This window comes from Eretmochelys imbricata, chromosome 3, assembly GCF_965152235.1.
Source record: "Eretmochelys imbricata isolate rEreImb1 chromosome 3, rEreImb1.hap1, whole genome shotgun sequence".
Lineage (NCBI taxonomy): Eukaryota > Metazoa > Chordata > Testudines > Cheloniidae > Eretmochelys > Eretmochelys imbricata.
The window spans coordinates 166,871,937-166,884,833 of NC_135574.1; the positions used below are offsets into that span (position 1 = coordinate 166,871,937).

The 12,897-nt window shown below is 42.6% G+C and overlaps 1 protein-coding gene across 1 annotated transcript in view; it reads left to right on the top strand.

Annotated features, from left to right (window-relative positions):
• The window catches only part of INTS7 (integrator complex subunit 7), a 39,814-nt gene extending 33,849 nt beyond the window's left edge, over window positions 1-5,965 (top strand). The window contains exon 20 of the mRNA XM_077813782.1: window positions 969-5,965. Coding sequence (XP_077669908.1) covers window positions 969-1,262 — 294 coding nt within the window. The 3' untranslated portion in view covers window positions 1,263-5,965. The remainder of the gene's footprint in view (window positions 1-968) is intronic.
• Window positions 5,966-12,897: the final 6,932 nt, after the last annotated feature.

Here is a 12,897-nt window from a genome sequence, read left to right on the forward strand (position 1 = left end):
ATGGCTTTACTGACGAATAGCTGTCAAGAGCAGAACATAGTCTTGTATCACTTCTGTTGGTAGCAAGCATCCTTTCATCATGTTTCCCCTTCATTCTCAGCATTTCTTGTACTAAATGTGAATGCACGTTTCTCGGTTGTATTTCTATACTAGTTTTAGTGCTCTTGAAAGGAAGACTTATAGCATTGGTTAGAGCGAGGCATAGTGCAGATAAGGAATGTGCTAGCTTCCTCATGCATTGCTGTCTGAGTTCCTCAGTCCATACCTGCTGCAAACTGACACTGGCCTTATGTGGGGCTCTCTGGAGCAGAAACTCCTCATTCTAACTGTTGGGGGAATTGGCTTCATATCGTGGAACTTCATTCCCTTCTGAATGTAGCCAGGTCACCTGAGGAGAAAGGCAAGAGTAGCTAATTCTCTAACAACTAGCCACACAAACATTTGAAATGCCTTTGTGTTAGGCATTGAGATTTCCTGTTGCCTACAGTAACTGACAATAGGAATGCAGTCTGCCCTAAATGAATAGTTAAATACAATTATGTTAAATTCAGGTGAATAGCTCATCAAAGATCCACACTTCTGACGTGCACAAGCTTCGACGTGTGCAAGCTAGGCAATTTTGTAATATTCAGTGAAAAGCCAATTGAAAAGTAGACCATTCTTCCTAGTGGTTTTAGAACTGTAATGTTTATCCTACTTAGATACTAATTTAAGATTTAGAGCTGCTTGAAAATAACTGATCTCAGCTACGTTGCCTCTATTGGTGGATGCACTTTGCACCCATCAGCAGAGGATAGGTGAGGCCTGGCTCAAAATCAGGCCTCAGTTGATTTGGGAAAAGTGAGAACAGAGTTCTCGCTTGTCTTTCTGTATCGTACTATACAGAATGAGCAGTAGCTTGTCAGGATCTGAACATTCCCTTTAACAGGTTGTCTAGAATGACACTCTGACCCTTCGTGTATTCCCAGATCCCCATTGACAGCATGACCAATGAGATGGAGCAGAGGGTGGAACCACACAACGATTATTTCAGCACTCAGTTTTTGTTGAACTTGGTGATTCTTGGCACCCATAACATCACAGTAGAGTCCTCCGTAAAAGACTTAAATGGTATTGTTTGGAAGACGGGGCCCAAAACCACCATTTTTGTTAAATCTCTTGAGGATCCCTACTCCCAACAGGTTCGCCTTCAACAACAGCAAGGACAGCCACCTTCGCAGCAACAACAGCAGCAGCAAAGAACAGCGTACTCGCGTTTTTAGTCACCAAAAGTGCTATTAATTTTTAGGGGGCTAGACTACAGACATCTCACTTTGCTTGGATACAATGTCTTTTGGAGACATTTAAACTCTTTGGTGGTCCCACCAATTTCCTCCTCTGTTCTTAATGCCATTATTGTTGAACTTAAACTAGTCATGTGAACCACACTGAGGCTATGTCCATGGTACAAGCTATAAGGTTGTGATTCCCATCTTGTATACATACATTCACGCTAACTTGATAAGAGCTAGCATGAGAGTAAATAGTAGTGTAGCCATGGTAGCATGGTTTAACCATACCGAGTACAAACGCTCCTGAACACCATGGGTGTGTACTCAGGATGGCTTAGCATTACTGTGGCTACACTGCTATTTCTACTCGCGCTGCACCTATCACTGCAAATATGTCTGCACAAGCTGGGAATTGCACCCATTGGTCATGTAGACAGCTTCAGTCCTGGTGTAAATAGGTACAACTTGGGTTAAGTCTGGAGTTCCATTTTTTTATACTAAGTAAGTCTACAATTTGTTCCCCCAGCTGTATGTTCTCCAGAACCAATGGCAGCAGCGCTTTATGAAATTAGCCAGTAGGGGAGACTGTGAGTTGTGTGGATAGAACCTTTCTTGGTAACCTGCCATTTCCTGAGGAGCATATGTTCTGGTGTTTGGGCTCTCAGGCCACCTGCTAACAGCCTGGACAGTTCAATACCGAACAAAACAGTGTTACATAAGGTGGGTGTCTTGTAATGTGAAGCTGTTGGCAAGACTGTCCGGACATCATACTGTGTGATTATAGTAGTAATTTTGGTATTTGTGAAGCTGAAGAATATTGTGGTACCATTTCAGCCAACAGCATTGTAATTAATGTGCACACAGACCTGTCTTTGCTCATTCTCTTGCCTCTGTATTCACTTGTCCTGAAGAGATGCCACCTGGAGAACAGAGAAATTACTTTTGAAGGGGAAGTGAAGTTTCAGTGATGGGAACAAATGATTGGTTCTTCCTCCTCAAACAGGAGGATAGAAATGGCTTTTTTGTTTCATCTTTATCTGCCTTTGCCAGGCTTTATTTACTTTTAATTTTTTTAAAAGAGGAAAGGTTAATTTGTAAATCTGTTTAATGTTTAACGTTTATAAGTAGGGGACTATTAAAAGCCAAAGCTCTGGTGCCTAGTCGGTATGATCTTTGACCATGTTAGTCATTTTAACAGGGATTTCTTGAAGGATTTCGCCATAAATAGCACTACTAGAAGTCTAATTTTACCACCTGCTCACAAATAGTTTTCATTCCTCCTTTGAAATGTGAAACCTTGAAGACTCTGGAAGGACTAAAATCCACTAATGCTTGCACCCTCAGAAAATAGATCATGTGGCATACACCTAATCTATCCCTATTGGGAAATCCCTGCTTAGTGCTCCAAAGGAAAGTTGGACCCTGCCAGGGTGCTGGGGAGAAGCTTCTTTTGGACTTCGCAGCCACTTTAATTCCTATGCATGGGAGCAGGAATTGATTTGTGAATTTCTAATACGGCCGTCACTCTGGTATTTAGGTGCCATCAGCTAGATGCTGTATGTGAACCTCACTCATTTAAATTTGTTTTTTTAATCTGGTAGCTGTAACATGGCATCTCTAATAGGAGCTTGAATGCAGTTGTTTTTTTTATTTCAATATCTGTCCAGATGGGCTTCACTCTAGAAGCTGGCTGGAGCCTCTCACCTTGCTTTTTGTATGTACAGAATGTCCTGTTTTTCAGCATTCACCTGCTCAGCATAGCTGGATGATGATGTGTAGGGGTCTTACCTCTTTTCCTCCTTAGGCAATAGCCTACTTTGCCTCTTCTTGACTTGTGACTCTCAAAGAAAGAAATTGGAAGCAAGCATGGATGGGCTTCATCACCTTTGCGTATTGCTGTTCAGAATTAATTCCTGAGTGTTTTGAAAGAAGTTAAGGGGGATACAAGACACAAATGGGAGGAGTGTCACAAAATAAAATACCACCTTCCCCAACAACAACAAAATAGAAATTAGGAAATCTGCCCTTTTGCTTATGGATTCTACTAGTAGTTCATTTGTAAGGGAGGGGGGAGTGGCTGACAGGCTGAGAACGGGTCTAGGCTTAACATTTTAAGTCAATGTCTATATCACTTGAGGTGTGAAAAATTTACCCCCTCCCCCAACCTGCTGTTGCTATGCTGTCCTTCCCCCAGTATAGATTCTGGTAGGTCTTAACTACTGCCATTTTGGGAGTAGTGGTCCTACGCTGACAGCAAAAACCCCCTCTATTGGTGTAGGCTGTGTCTACACTGTGGGGTTATGCCAGCACCATTGCTATGGTACCATTGCTGTTCCTGTAGTGTAGACGTATCCTAGGTGAAAAGGAAATGGATTTTCTTAACGTGCACAGTGGTACATCACATAGCAGGACATTATAAATATCAGCCTGGTTATTGAAAGAACATATCTAATGAGTGGAGAAATGAGGCAGAGGGCAGATGGCCTGGAAAGATGGTACTGTGTCTTTAAAGGTGATATCTAGGTATGTACATGGTCTCCTCACTGTAATATCCAAGTTCCTCACAAACATTAACTTATTCTCAGGACATGCCTGTGAGGTGAAGTACTCCACCCATTTTACAGATGGAGAACTGATCTCTGGAAAGAAATGACTCAGCTGTGGTCACATGAGAAGTCTGGCAGAGTTGGGAACTGAACTCTGATGTCCCAGTCCAGTGCCTTAACCACAAGACCATCCTTTTTAATAGCTAGAGACTCCATATTAAATTCATTTATGGAACAGAGAGATGAACTAGGGGCTTGCTGCATCCACTCCATGCATGGAGCTGGTATTTCCAGTGCTTCCAGGAATAGGAAGGGTTTGGGGGGGGGAGGTGACCATCCTGATAGTGAAAATAACAAAAGAAAAGGTAAAAGGTTAAACTATTCAGCTCCTACTCTAGGGAATGAATATTGGTTCTTACCCTGTTATAAATTGACATAATATATGGATGAAAATGCATTGACTGCAACTTTACAAGACATGAAAGGAAATTGTGACGGTGGGGCTGTGATCTTTCTTAATTTGGAATTAATAAATGACAGGAAAGTTGGTTTGTCAAAATGTTTTTCACGCAATAAAACTAAACTTGAGGGTAGGCTAGGGAAACTTGCCCAATGCTAACATTGACCCAATTATTTTCATAGCAAAAAAAGCTTATGTCCCTCAAAGACAAGCTTGTTGATCTGATCTGACAATCCCTTACCTCCAAGCACTCTGATTTTTGTCTCCAAGCAATGAGGCTGAAAGTGAAATTGTGTGTCTAACCTCAGTTTTGTTGTAAATGCCCCAGAATGGCAGTTTCACTCCATGCTGTATTTCAGGAAGAGTGTGTATGTGATTAGCCTCATGCATTCTTCCCAATGTGCCATGTGGCACATAAGTGGCTTCGGGGAGCCAGAACAGGGGAATGTAACAAATCAGTAGTCAAGGCAGGTGACAAGTCCTCTCATTTGTCTATCCGTGTCTGATGCCATGCTGATGAGAGCAGTATGGTTACAAGAAAACAGGATGCCAATTGCCATTTTCAGCCTGGGTAGATGTATGCTGCATTGTCAGTGCAGCGAGGACCGCAAAATACAGGCCAACAGCTCATCCAGCAGTGAGTAAGTTACTCGGTTTTGCTTGCTCAGATCAACCAATTCTAGGGATTTTCAACATCTGCTTACATTGTAAGTTACAAGAAGAGCAGGCGGAAGTTACTGTACTCCTTAAACCTTAAAACCTGCTCAGTGTTAAACAATTTTGGGGGGGGTGGGAGCAGGTTGCTAGTTTTAGACTTCGTACTCACGGGGGGCTTTTGTTTTTGTCCTTGTGTGGGGGAGATAGGGGAAAGAACCAGCTAAAACTAGAAATGGATTTGTATAGAATGGCTGTTTGCTGTGCGAGTACCTGCGTTTCTTTCTGACATGCTGAAGGAGTTTTTCACACTGATTAGTCAACAGATGCACATGTGAAGAATAAGAGATTTTTAGATGTAGACTGTCATAAGGCATATAAATTAGTCAATTTAATAGTCCCTTGTATTTCTGTAAGTCTTAATATACCATTATATTTGATACTTCATAATAATTAGATATGGTTTGAACCCTCACCCAAGGAGGTATGTACCCAAATGAACTAATATGATTTGAGTGAATAGTATTGTGTGTTAAGAAAATAAGCACAAGTTAGATTTTATGTACATATAGTTGTAGCTTAAAGGAGACCTACGAATAGATTACTAAAAATTGCAACAGTTCTAGAATTATATGCTGAATGCCCAAAAGATGAGCACTAAAGTGAGCGTTCAGCAAATTGACTTGAAATGTAACCTTTGTATTCTTCAATGGTTAAATCCCATTACACATTATGCTTCATATCCCTCCTTACTAGTACTGTTTGGGATATCCAGCATATAATTATGCTGGATTTTTCAGAGTCCAAGCTCTAGCCCAAGCTGCAACTTCAAAGTGCTGTCTGTACAGCTAGAGCACTAGCATGAGCCCCATTAGCCCAAGTCTGTTAGTCAAATCAGCGAGTGGGGAAAAACACGTGACTTAAGTGACCTGTCAGAACTAACCAGCCCAGCTCCAGTGACTAACATGAAAGTCTTTCAGACCTGTTCAAGAGGTAAAATAAATCAAAAATGTTCATTGGTTTCAAACAATAAATCTGAGTAAATTGCCATCTTATCACAGATGTTCCGGAACAGGCTACTTTAATTCAACTGTTGGTTGTTACTTATTCGTTCAGACTCTCCATAGAGTTACTGCAATGTGCTCTAGTTCCTACGCTGTCCCTTTTCTTCTACTGCACACTTCTATAACGAACCCCCTCTGCCTGCATTCGCTGTCATAGACACAGGAAAGGTTGGCGTGATCATTTTCTGTTTCCAGTAACCGAAGTACATAACATTCCCTGACTAGTATATTCCTATTGTCAAAGTTTGCGCTTATATATTAAGATTTGGACTAGTCTAATGGGAAGGTGAGAGACAGCAAAGGAGAGAGCATTCCAAGACCAGCAATTGGACACCTCAACCTGACAAACAGAGCCTCAGAGAGAGACGTATCTGTGTTTCTATTGTCAGCACACCATCATGTAAGAATCCATTTTTCATTCATCAGAGGGGCAGGATGTCAGTGGTTAAAACATAGGACCGGGAGTCAGAGGATCTGTGTTTTGTTCTCAGCTCTCTGTCATGCTTCCTGACATTAAGCAAGACATTTAACTAATGTGAACCTCAGTTTCGCAATTTGTAAAATGAGAATACTACTTCTCCTCGCAGTGGTTTTGTGAGGCTGAATTCATTGTAAAGCACTTGGAGTGTCTCAGGTGCTATTAAGTGCAAAGTATTGTAAGCTCTTTGGGGCTGGCAGTGTTTGTACAGCACCTAGCACAGTGGGATCTTGGTCCGTGACTGGGCTCCTAAGTGCAATAGTAATACAAATAATTATTAGAAGGGTGTTTCTGACACTGTTTTTATTACCTTTCTGCTGCTTTGAGTTAAATGCTGATAGAATGACTCAAATTTTAAAATAGCATTTTATTTAAACAAGTTGTCTTCTGTAGTTTTTGGTTAAATCCTTAAATTTAAGATTTAGAGGCTACATTATCCTGCCCTGAGCTAGGCCTTGTCATTGCTCTTGTGAAAGTAGTGTGTTAAATGGTGACTGTGTGCGCACAAAGTTTATTAAATTACTGACTCACCAATGAACAACTGACTGAGTCGGAGGGAGGGGGTAACTCATTTGGAAGTGTTGTTAAATGGGAACCAGCCCTGTAATATAAATAGACTGAGCCTCTCTCTGAGATGACAAGACTAAGAGGGTGAGAGCTCCCAGTGACATCTCCCTCCCTTTTCCCTACCTTGCTGCTTCTCCTGGATCTTAGTGCCCTCCCCTCACATTTTTCCTTATTTACAGCTGACACCCACTGATAGTAATGCTGAGCAGCTGATTAGGATTTTTAGTCCTTAAGCTACTTCATAGCTACAGTAGAATATCCCTTCCCCAATTCATGTGAGCTCTCACCTAACCCCTCCTCTCTTCCCACCAACAAGGCTGAGCACAGATCCTTTAAATAGCTACTGCTGTGATCTGAAGCTTGTGAGATTCAAGGCCAATTCCTGCTGTTTCCATCACTGCTTCCTGTGGTTTTTAGGGGCTTATTGAAATCAGGCCTAGGAGGAAATCCCAATATTGCCAACCCCCTATCCATTCAGATAGCATTAGATGATCTTAAACGTGAGATTTTTAAATAACTTCTTACAAATATATTTTCTTTCTGGCCTTCGAGTCTTCACATTTCCAACCTACCTTTCCAAACATGAGGGCGAGAAACTTTTTTAAATGAAAATCATTTGAATCCAGGAGCCGTAGCTTTAAGTAAAAGACCAAATATTGTAAGATTTGTGACAAAATCACAGCAGTTGGCAATGCGGTGAATACTGTCTTGGCATGACAGACTTTCTGGGTTTCAACTGTGATTATGATTGGCTGCAGTAGTGCCTCCTGATAGCCATCCTGGGGATTAGCTCTGCCAGTTGGGGTGTCATCTTCAGGTGGCGCCTCTCCCATCTTCCTCTCACCCTGCAGACCTGCATCTCTCCAGGAACCGCAACCTCCTCTTCGTGACTTGGCCCTCTGGCTGGGTCATCATCCATCTTTTCCCCTTTCGGGGTTACTCAAAGTCCTTCTGTACAAACAGTCCCAGGCAGCCTTCTCCTATGCTGCCCTGATGGTGCCACTTCATCAGTGGCCAATAGAGGAACCTGGGCCTGCCCTCTACTCTGGGTTTCAGTCCAGGGGCCCTCTGCTCAACAGTTCTGGGCTCTACCCTCTCAGCCCGCATTGCTCCTTCCCTGGACTGCTTCCTACTCTTCCTAGTTTCCCCCCTTCTCTAGAAATACCAGCTGCCAACTCACTCCCTCTTCAAAGGGAGTGACTGCCCTGTCCCAGCAGCAACCCCTATCTGCAGCTTGTTACCTGGGTTTATAAAGGCTCTGCCAGATCCAGCCTTGGTGAGCCTGTTCCTAATCAATCAGTTCCTAGCTCCCTGACTCTCCCAGGTGCAGCCTAGGGAATTAATTGGCTGGCCTGGCCACCTTAACCCCTTCCAGTCCTGTCAGGTGGACACCCCATCACACATGGATACAACCAGACAGCCACTTAGCCATGGCCTTTTGAGAAGAGCAGAAACTGTTACTGGAGTAAAATTAAAAAAGCTGGGTGGAGATGTTAGTCTTCTGTCCACTCCAGTTAAGAGCTGTTGGACCTTTTGCCCAAGAAGCCTATAGTGAAGAGCATTGTGTGAGATATGCATTAGGGGGAATATGTTAGCTGGGCTGAGGAGAACAGACACTACAGTGGGAGCATTAGAAATATGTTGTGGTGATTGGCTCATTAAGGAGGAACTCAGTCTCCACCTTTTGGAAAGAATTCCGGTTGACTCCATAGCAGAAGTAATTATGGCTAGGAAAATGATCTGTCTAATAAATGTGATCTAACAGGTATTGAGACTAGAGGGAACAAAGGGTGACCTAGATTTCTTTGGCCTTTAAGAGGCTTGCTTCCACTTTACCCTCAAAGCGTTTATCATGTTTTTCTGAAACCATGCAGAACATAGTTTGTCTTGGCCGTTTAACCAAGTTGAGCACTGGTTCAATTGCACCCATTACATATCCCTGCTTTGGGCAATAGGAAATTATCCTAGTGTATAGTAGGCCATAAAGGTGGAGAGAAGGAGCTAGTTGTAGTGGAGAGCAGGAGCTGAAAGATACATTAGCCAGGGCTAGCAGACTGTCCAATAGCTTAGACTGAGGCAGAGGAACTTGACAGGAATCAAATGTCCAAGTAAAAGTTAAGTTTTCCCTGTGTGGAGAATAAATGATATAAATTGTGTGCCTGCCTTGTGTCAGCACCTTGATGGCAAACTCTGTGATAGATTTCCAAGCTTGACTTCTGTTTCACTGTAACATTATTCGAAAACATGTACATAATTTATGCTAAATGTAGGTGTTAGGGGACTTATTCCTTCACCCACTTACTTCCCTGGTCCTTCTCGCATGAACAGAGAGCAATAATACCCGAAGTCCAAAGGTGCAAACAATTCGATGTTTATTGGGGTGAACTTCTAGCAAGCATGATTCCAGTTTCCTTTCTTAGTGTCCCCCTTCCCAGCTCTGACACCACAGAGCCTTACACCTGTGCCCTTGTTCCCATTCCTGCCCTTAGCCAAACATGATTCCAATTTCCCCACCCCCATTCCCTGTTCCCATTTCCCCCACCCACACACCCACCCACTTCCTGATTGACTGCAGACTATATAGCAAAACTTGAGTTCTGCTTTGCTATACCTTAACCAATCATTTTCCTGAAATTTAACTAACCAATCCTAACATATTGTAACATGATTATGTAACCAATTATATCCCACCACCTTAATTAGTTTACACCCAGCAAAATTAATTGTACAGCAGACAGGAACAATCGCAGAACCAGACAGAGATTATACAGACAAACAATAGCAAAGTGGGAACTATAATGACAAAACAATACAGAAGTGAGGATTTCACATCCCAGCTATTGATAAGTGAGTTCTTGCCAGACAGGATGCTATCAAACTAAGTTTCCTTTTACATTTTCTAGGCACTTCCCTTTCTCTGGAGGTGATAGGCACTATCAGGACAGGATTGTATTCCTAACAGCCCAATAGCACCTTATTTCAATGTGACTAGTTTGGAATGTGAGGATGTGACCCGTCGCTTCCCAGCTTATGGCTGCCTCTGCTGCTTATCCAAAGGCCTTAGCCTAAGAATAGGGCCTCAGACTGTGACAGTAAGAGAAGGACCTTACACCGGCAGACAGTGATTTTGATTCTTTCTTTTATACCTCTATAACTAGCCAAGTGGTAAGAATACACCTAAATTCTTCGAGTACAGGCCTTTACCGACAGGCCTGAATATCTATATCCTAACAGTAGGGGACCAGGAATGCCTCATTTATACCACTATGAAATATTAAAGCTTCCAAGCCACTTCAGTTACAAACCAGGCATGCAGGACACAAGAATCAGATATGTTGAACTATGATACTGTGTTCACAATCCTTACTGCATTGCAAAGAATGTAGAATCTTACCCAATTGAGAATAATAGTGTGATTATTTTAATATATGGGGTACAGAAGGCTATTATAGGGTGGCTGCCTCATTAGTTAAAGAAAATTGGATCAATACAAATTTTGCACTTCTATTGCATCTTTCACCCAATGACCTGAGAAACTTTTAAGGACCCACCTTATCCAGCAGGCAAGTACTGATCTGATGTAGGGATGTCTGGGGAAACTGAGGAATCAACCAGACAGGTTAAGATACTTGCCTGATGTCAATGCTTAAAGTGGATTGGGTTGCAGCCGTGACTTGGAAGGGTTGTGGGGAAGGGGAAGAGGACTCAAAGTAGGTTGCTGGTGACTCGGCATGAAAATTCCATTTGAGTATGTTATCCCAGTGTTAATATTAGTTATCAACTAACGAAATCCCAACGCTAGGCAGTGACTTGACTCAGGACAATTTGATGGCCAACGTCCCAGTACCTGCAGTAAATACTTGCTGGCCAAGTTGATCTCTGGGTCAGTGATAGCCAGGAATAGAAACCAGAGTTAGTGATTCAGATTTCCTTGTTCCAGCGAATGGAAAACATATTCTCAACAAGTAGAAAACAAACATCAGGCCTAGGACTGAGCCTGCATCCTCTGGTTTACCAAGAGCATTTTGCTGAAAACCAAACTATGGAGAGAGACCTTGTAAGGAGACAGAGTATGAGAGGCAGAATGCCCTTCATCAGTATCATCTTGATTTGAAGAATGAACAAATGTATACATACTTTTATTGGTTTTAGAGTAACAGCCGTGTTAGTCTGTATACGCAAAAAGAAAAGGAGTACTTGTGGCACCTTAGAGATTAACCAATTTATCTGAGCATAAGCTTTCATGAGCTACAGCTCACTTCATCGGATGCATACCGTGGAAACTGCAGAAGACATTATATACACAGAGACCATGAAACAATACCTCCTCCCACCCCACTCTCCTGCTGGTAATAGCTTATCTAAAGTGATCATCAAGTTGGGCCATTTCCAGCACAAATCCAGGTATTCTCACCCTCCACCCCCCTACACACAAACTCACTCTCCTGCTGGTAATAGCCCATCCAAAGTGACAACTCTCTTCACAATGTGCATGATAATCAAGGTGGGCCATTTCCTGCACAAATCCAGGTTCTCTCACCCCCTCACCCCCCTCCAAAAACCCCACACACAAACTCACTCTCCTGCTGGTAATAGCTCATCCAAACTGACCACTCTCCTTACAATGTGCATGATAATCAAGGTGGGCCATTTCCAGCACAAATCCAGGTTTTCTCACCCGCCCCCCCCCCCCCACAAACTCACTCTCCTGCTGGTAATAGCTCATCCAAACTGACCACTCTCCTTACAATGTGTATGATCACATTGTAAGGAGAGTGGTCAGTTTGGATGAGCTATTACCAGCAGGAGAGTGAGTTTGGCCGGGGGGTGGGGGGGGGTGAGAGAACCTGGATTTGTGCTGGAAATGGCCCACCTTGATTATCATACACACTGTAAAGAGAGTGGTCACTTTGGATGGGCTATTACCAGCAGGAGAGTGAGTTTGTGTGTAGGGGGCCGGAGGGTGAGAAAACCTGGATTTGTGCTGGAAGTGGCCCAACTTGATGATCACTTTAGATAAGCTATTACCAGCAGGAGAGTGGGGTGGGAGGAGGTATTTTTTCATGCTTTGTGTGTATATAAAAAGATCTTCTACACTTTCCACAGTATGCATCCGATGAAGTGAGCTGTAGCTCACGAAAGCTTATGCTCAAATAAATTGGTTAGTCTCTAAGGTGCCACAAGTACTCCTTTTCTTTTTGCATATACTTTTATTGCAGAAGTGTCTGGGTTTTTAATCTATATTGTTAGAATTCCTAAGATGGTAAATGTTTTTGAACATGGTTTTAAGTGAATAATGACCACAGTGTCATATTTACACCTTAGGTATCAGCAGTCAGACTTCTCCAGCACCAGGCCAGCCCCAAAAAACACAGGGGGAGGGGGGCAGATGTTCAAATGTGATCTCCAATTTTGTGTTAAAGTTCTGTTGGCCTGTCCTTGCACTTGCATAGGAATATGACTGTGCACAGAACTGAATGCATGCAGACGATTGTATACGTGAAACTAAGCCAGATTGAGGTATTCATTGAAAATTTGACCCCATGCGTTTCGGCTCCTGTTTCCGACATAATGAAGTCGCTGGCAGATTGAGCTCAACTTACATATCCGTTAATACTAGATCTTTGTGCAGAAAGTTTTTGGTCTGAGAACTCTTTTCAGTTAATAGTTCATACTGTTCACCCTTATAATGCATGATGACAACATAAAACATGACTTTATTAATTTGCATGACCTTTGACGTGGGAAGCCTGCAGGATTTTCACAAACATTCAATTAACATTAAGCATGGATAGGAAGGATCACAATACACTTCTCCAGCCAACTTTTGAGTAGGAGGAAGAGGTCTAAGGATGGG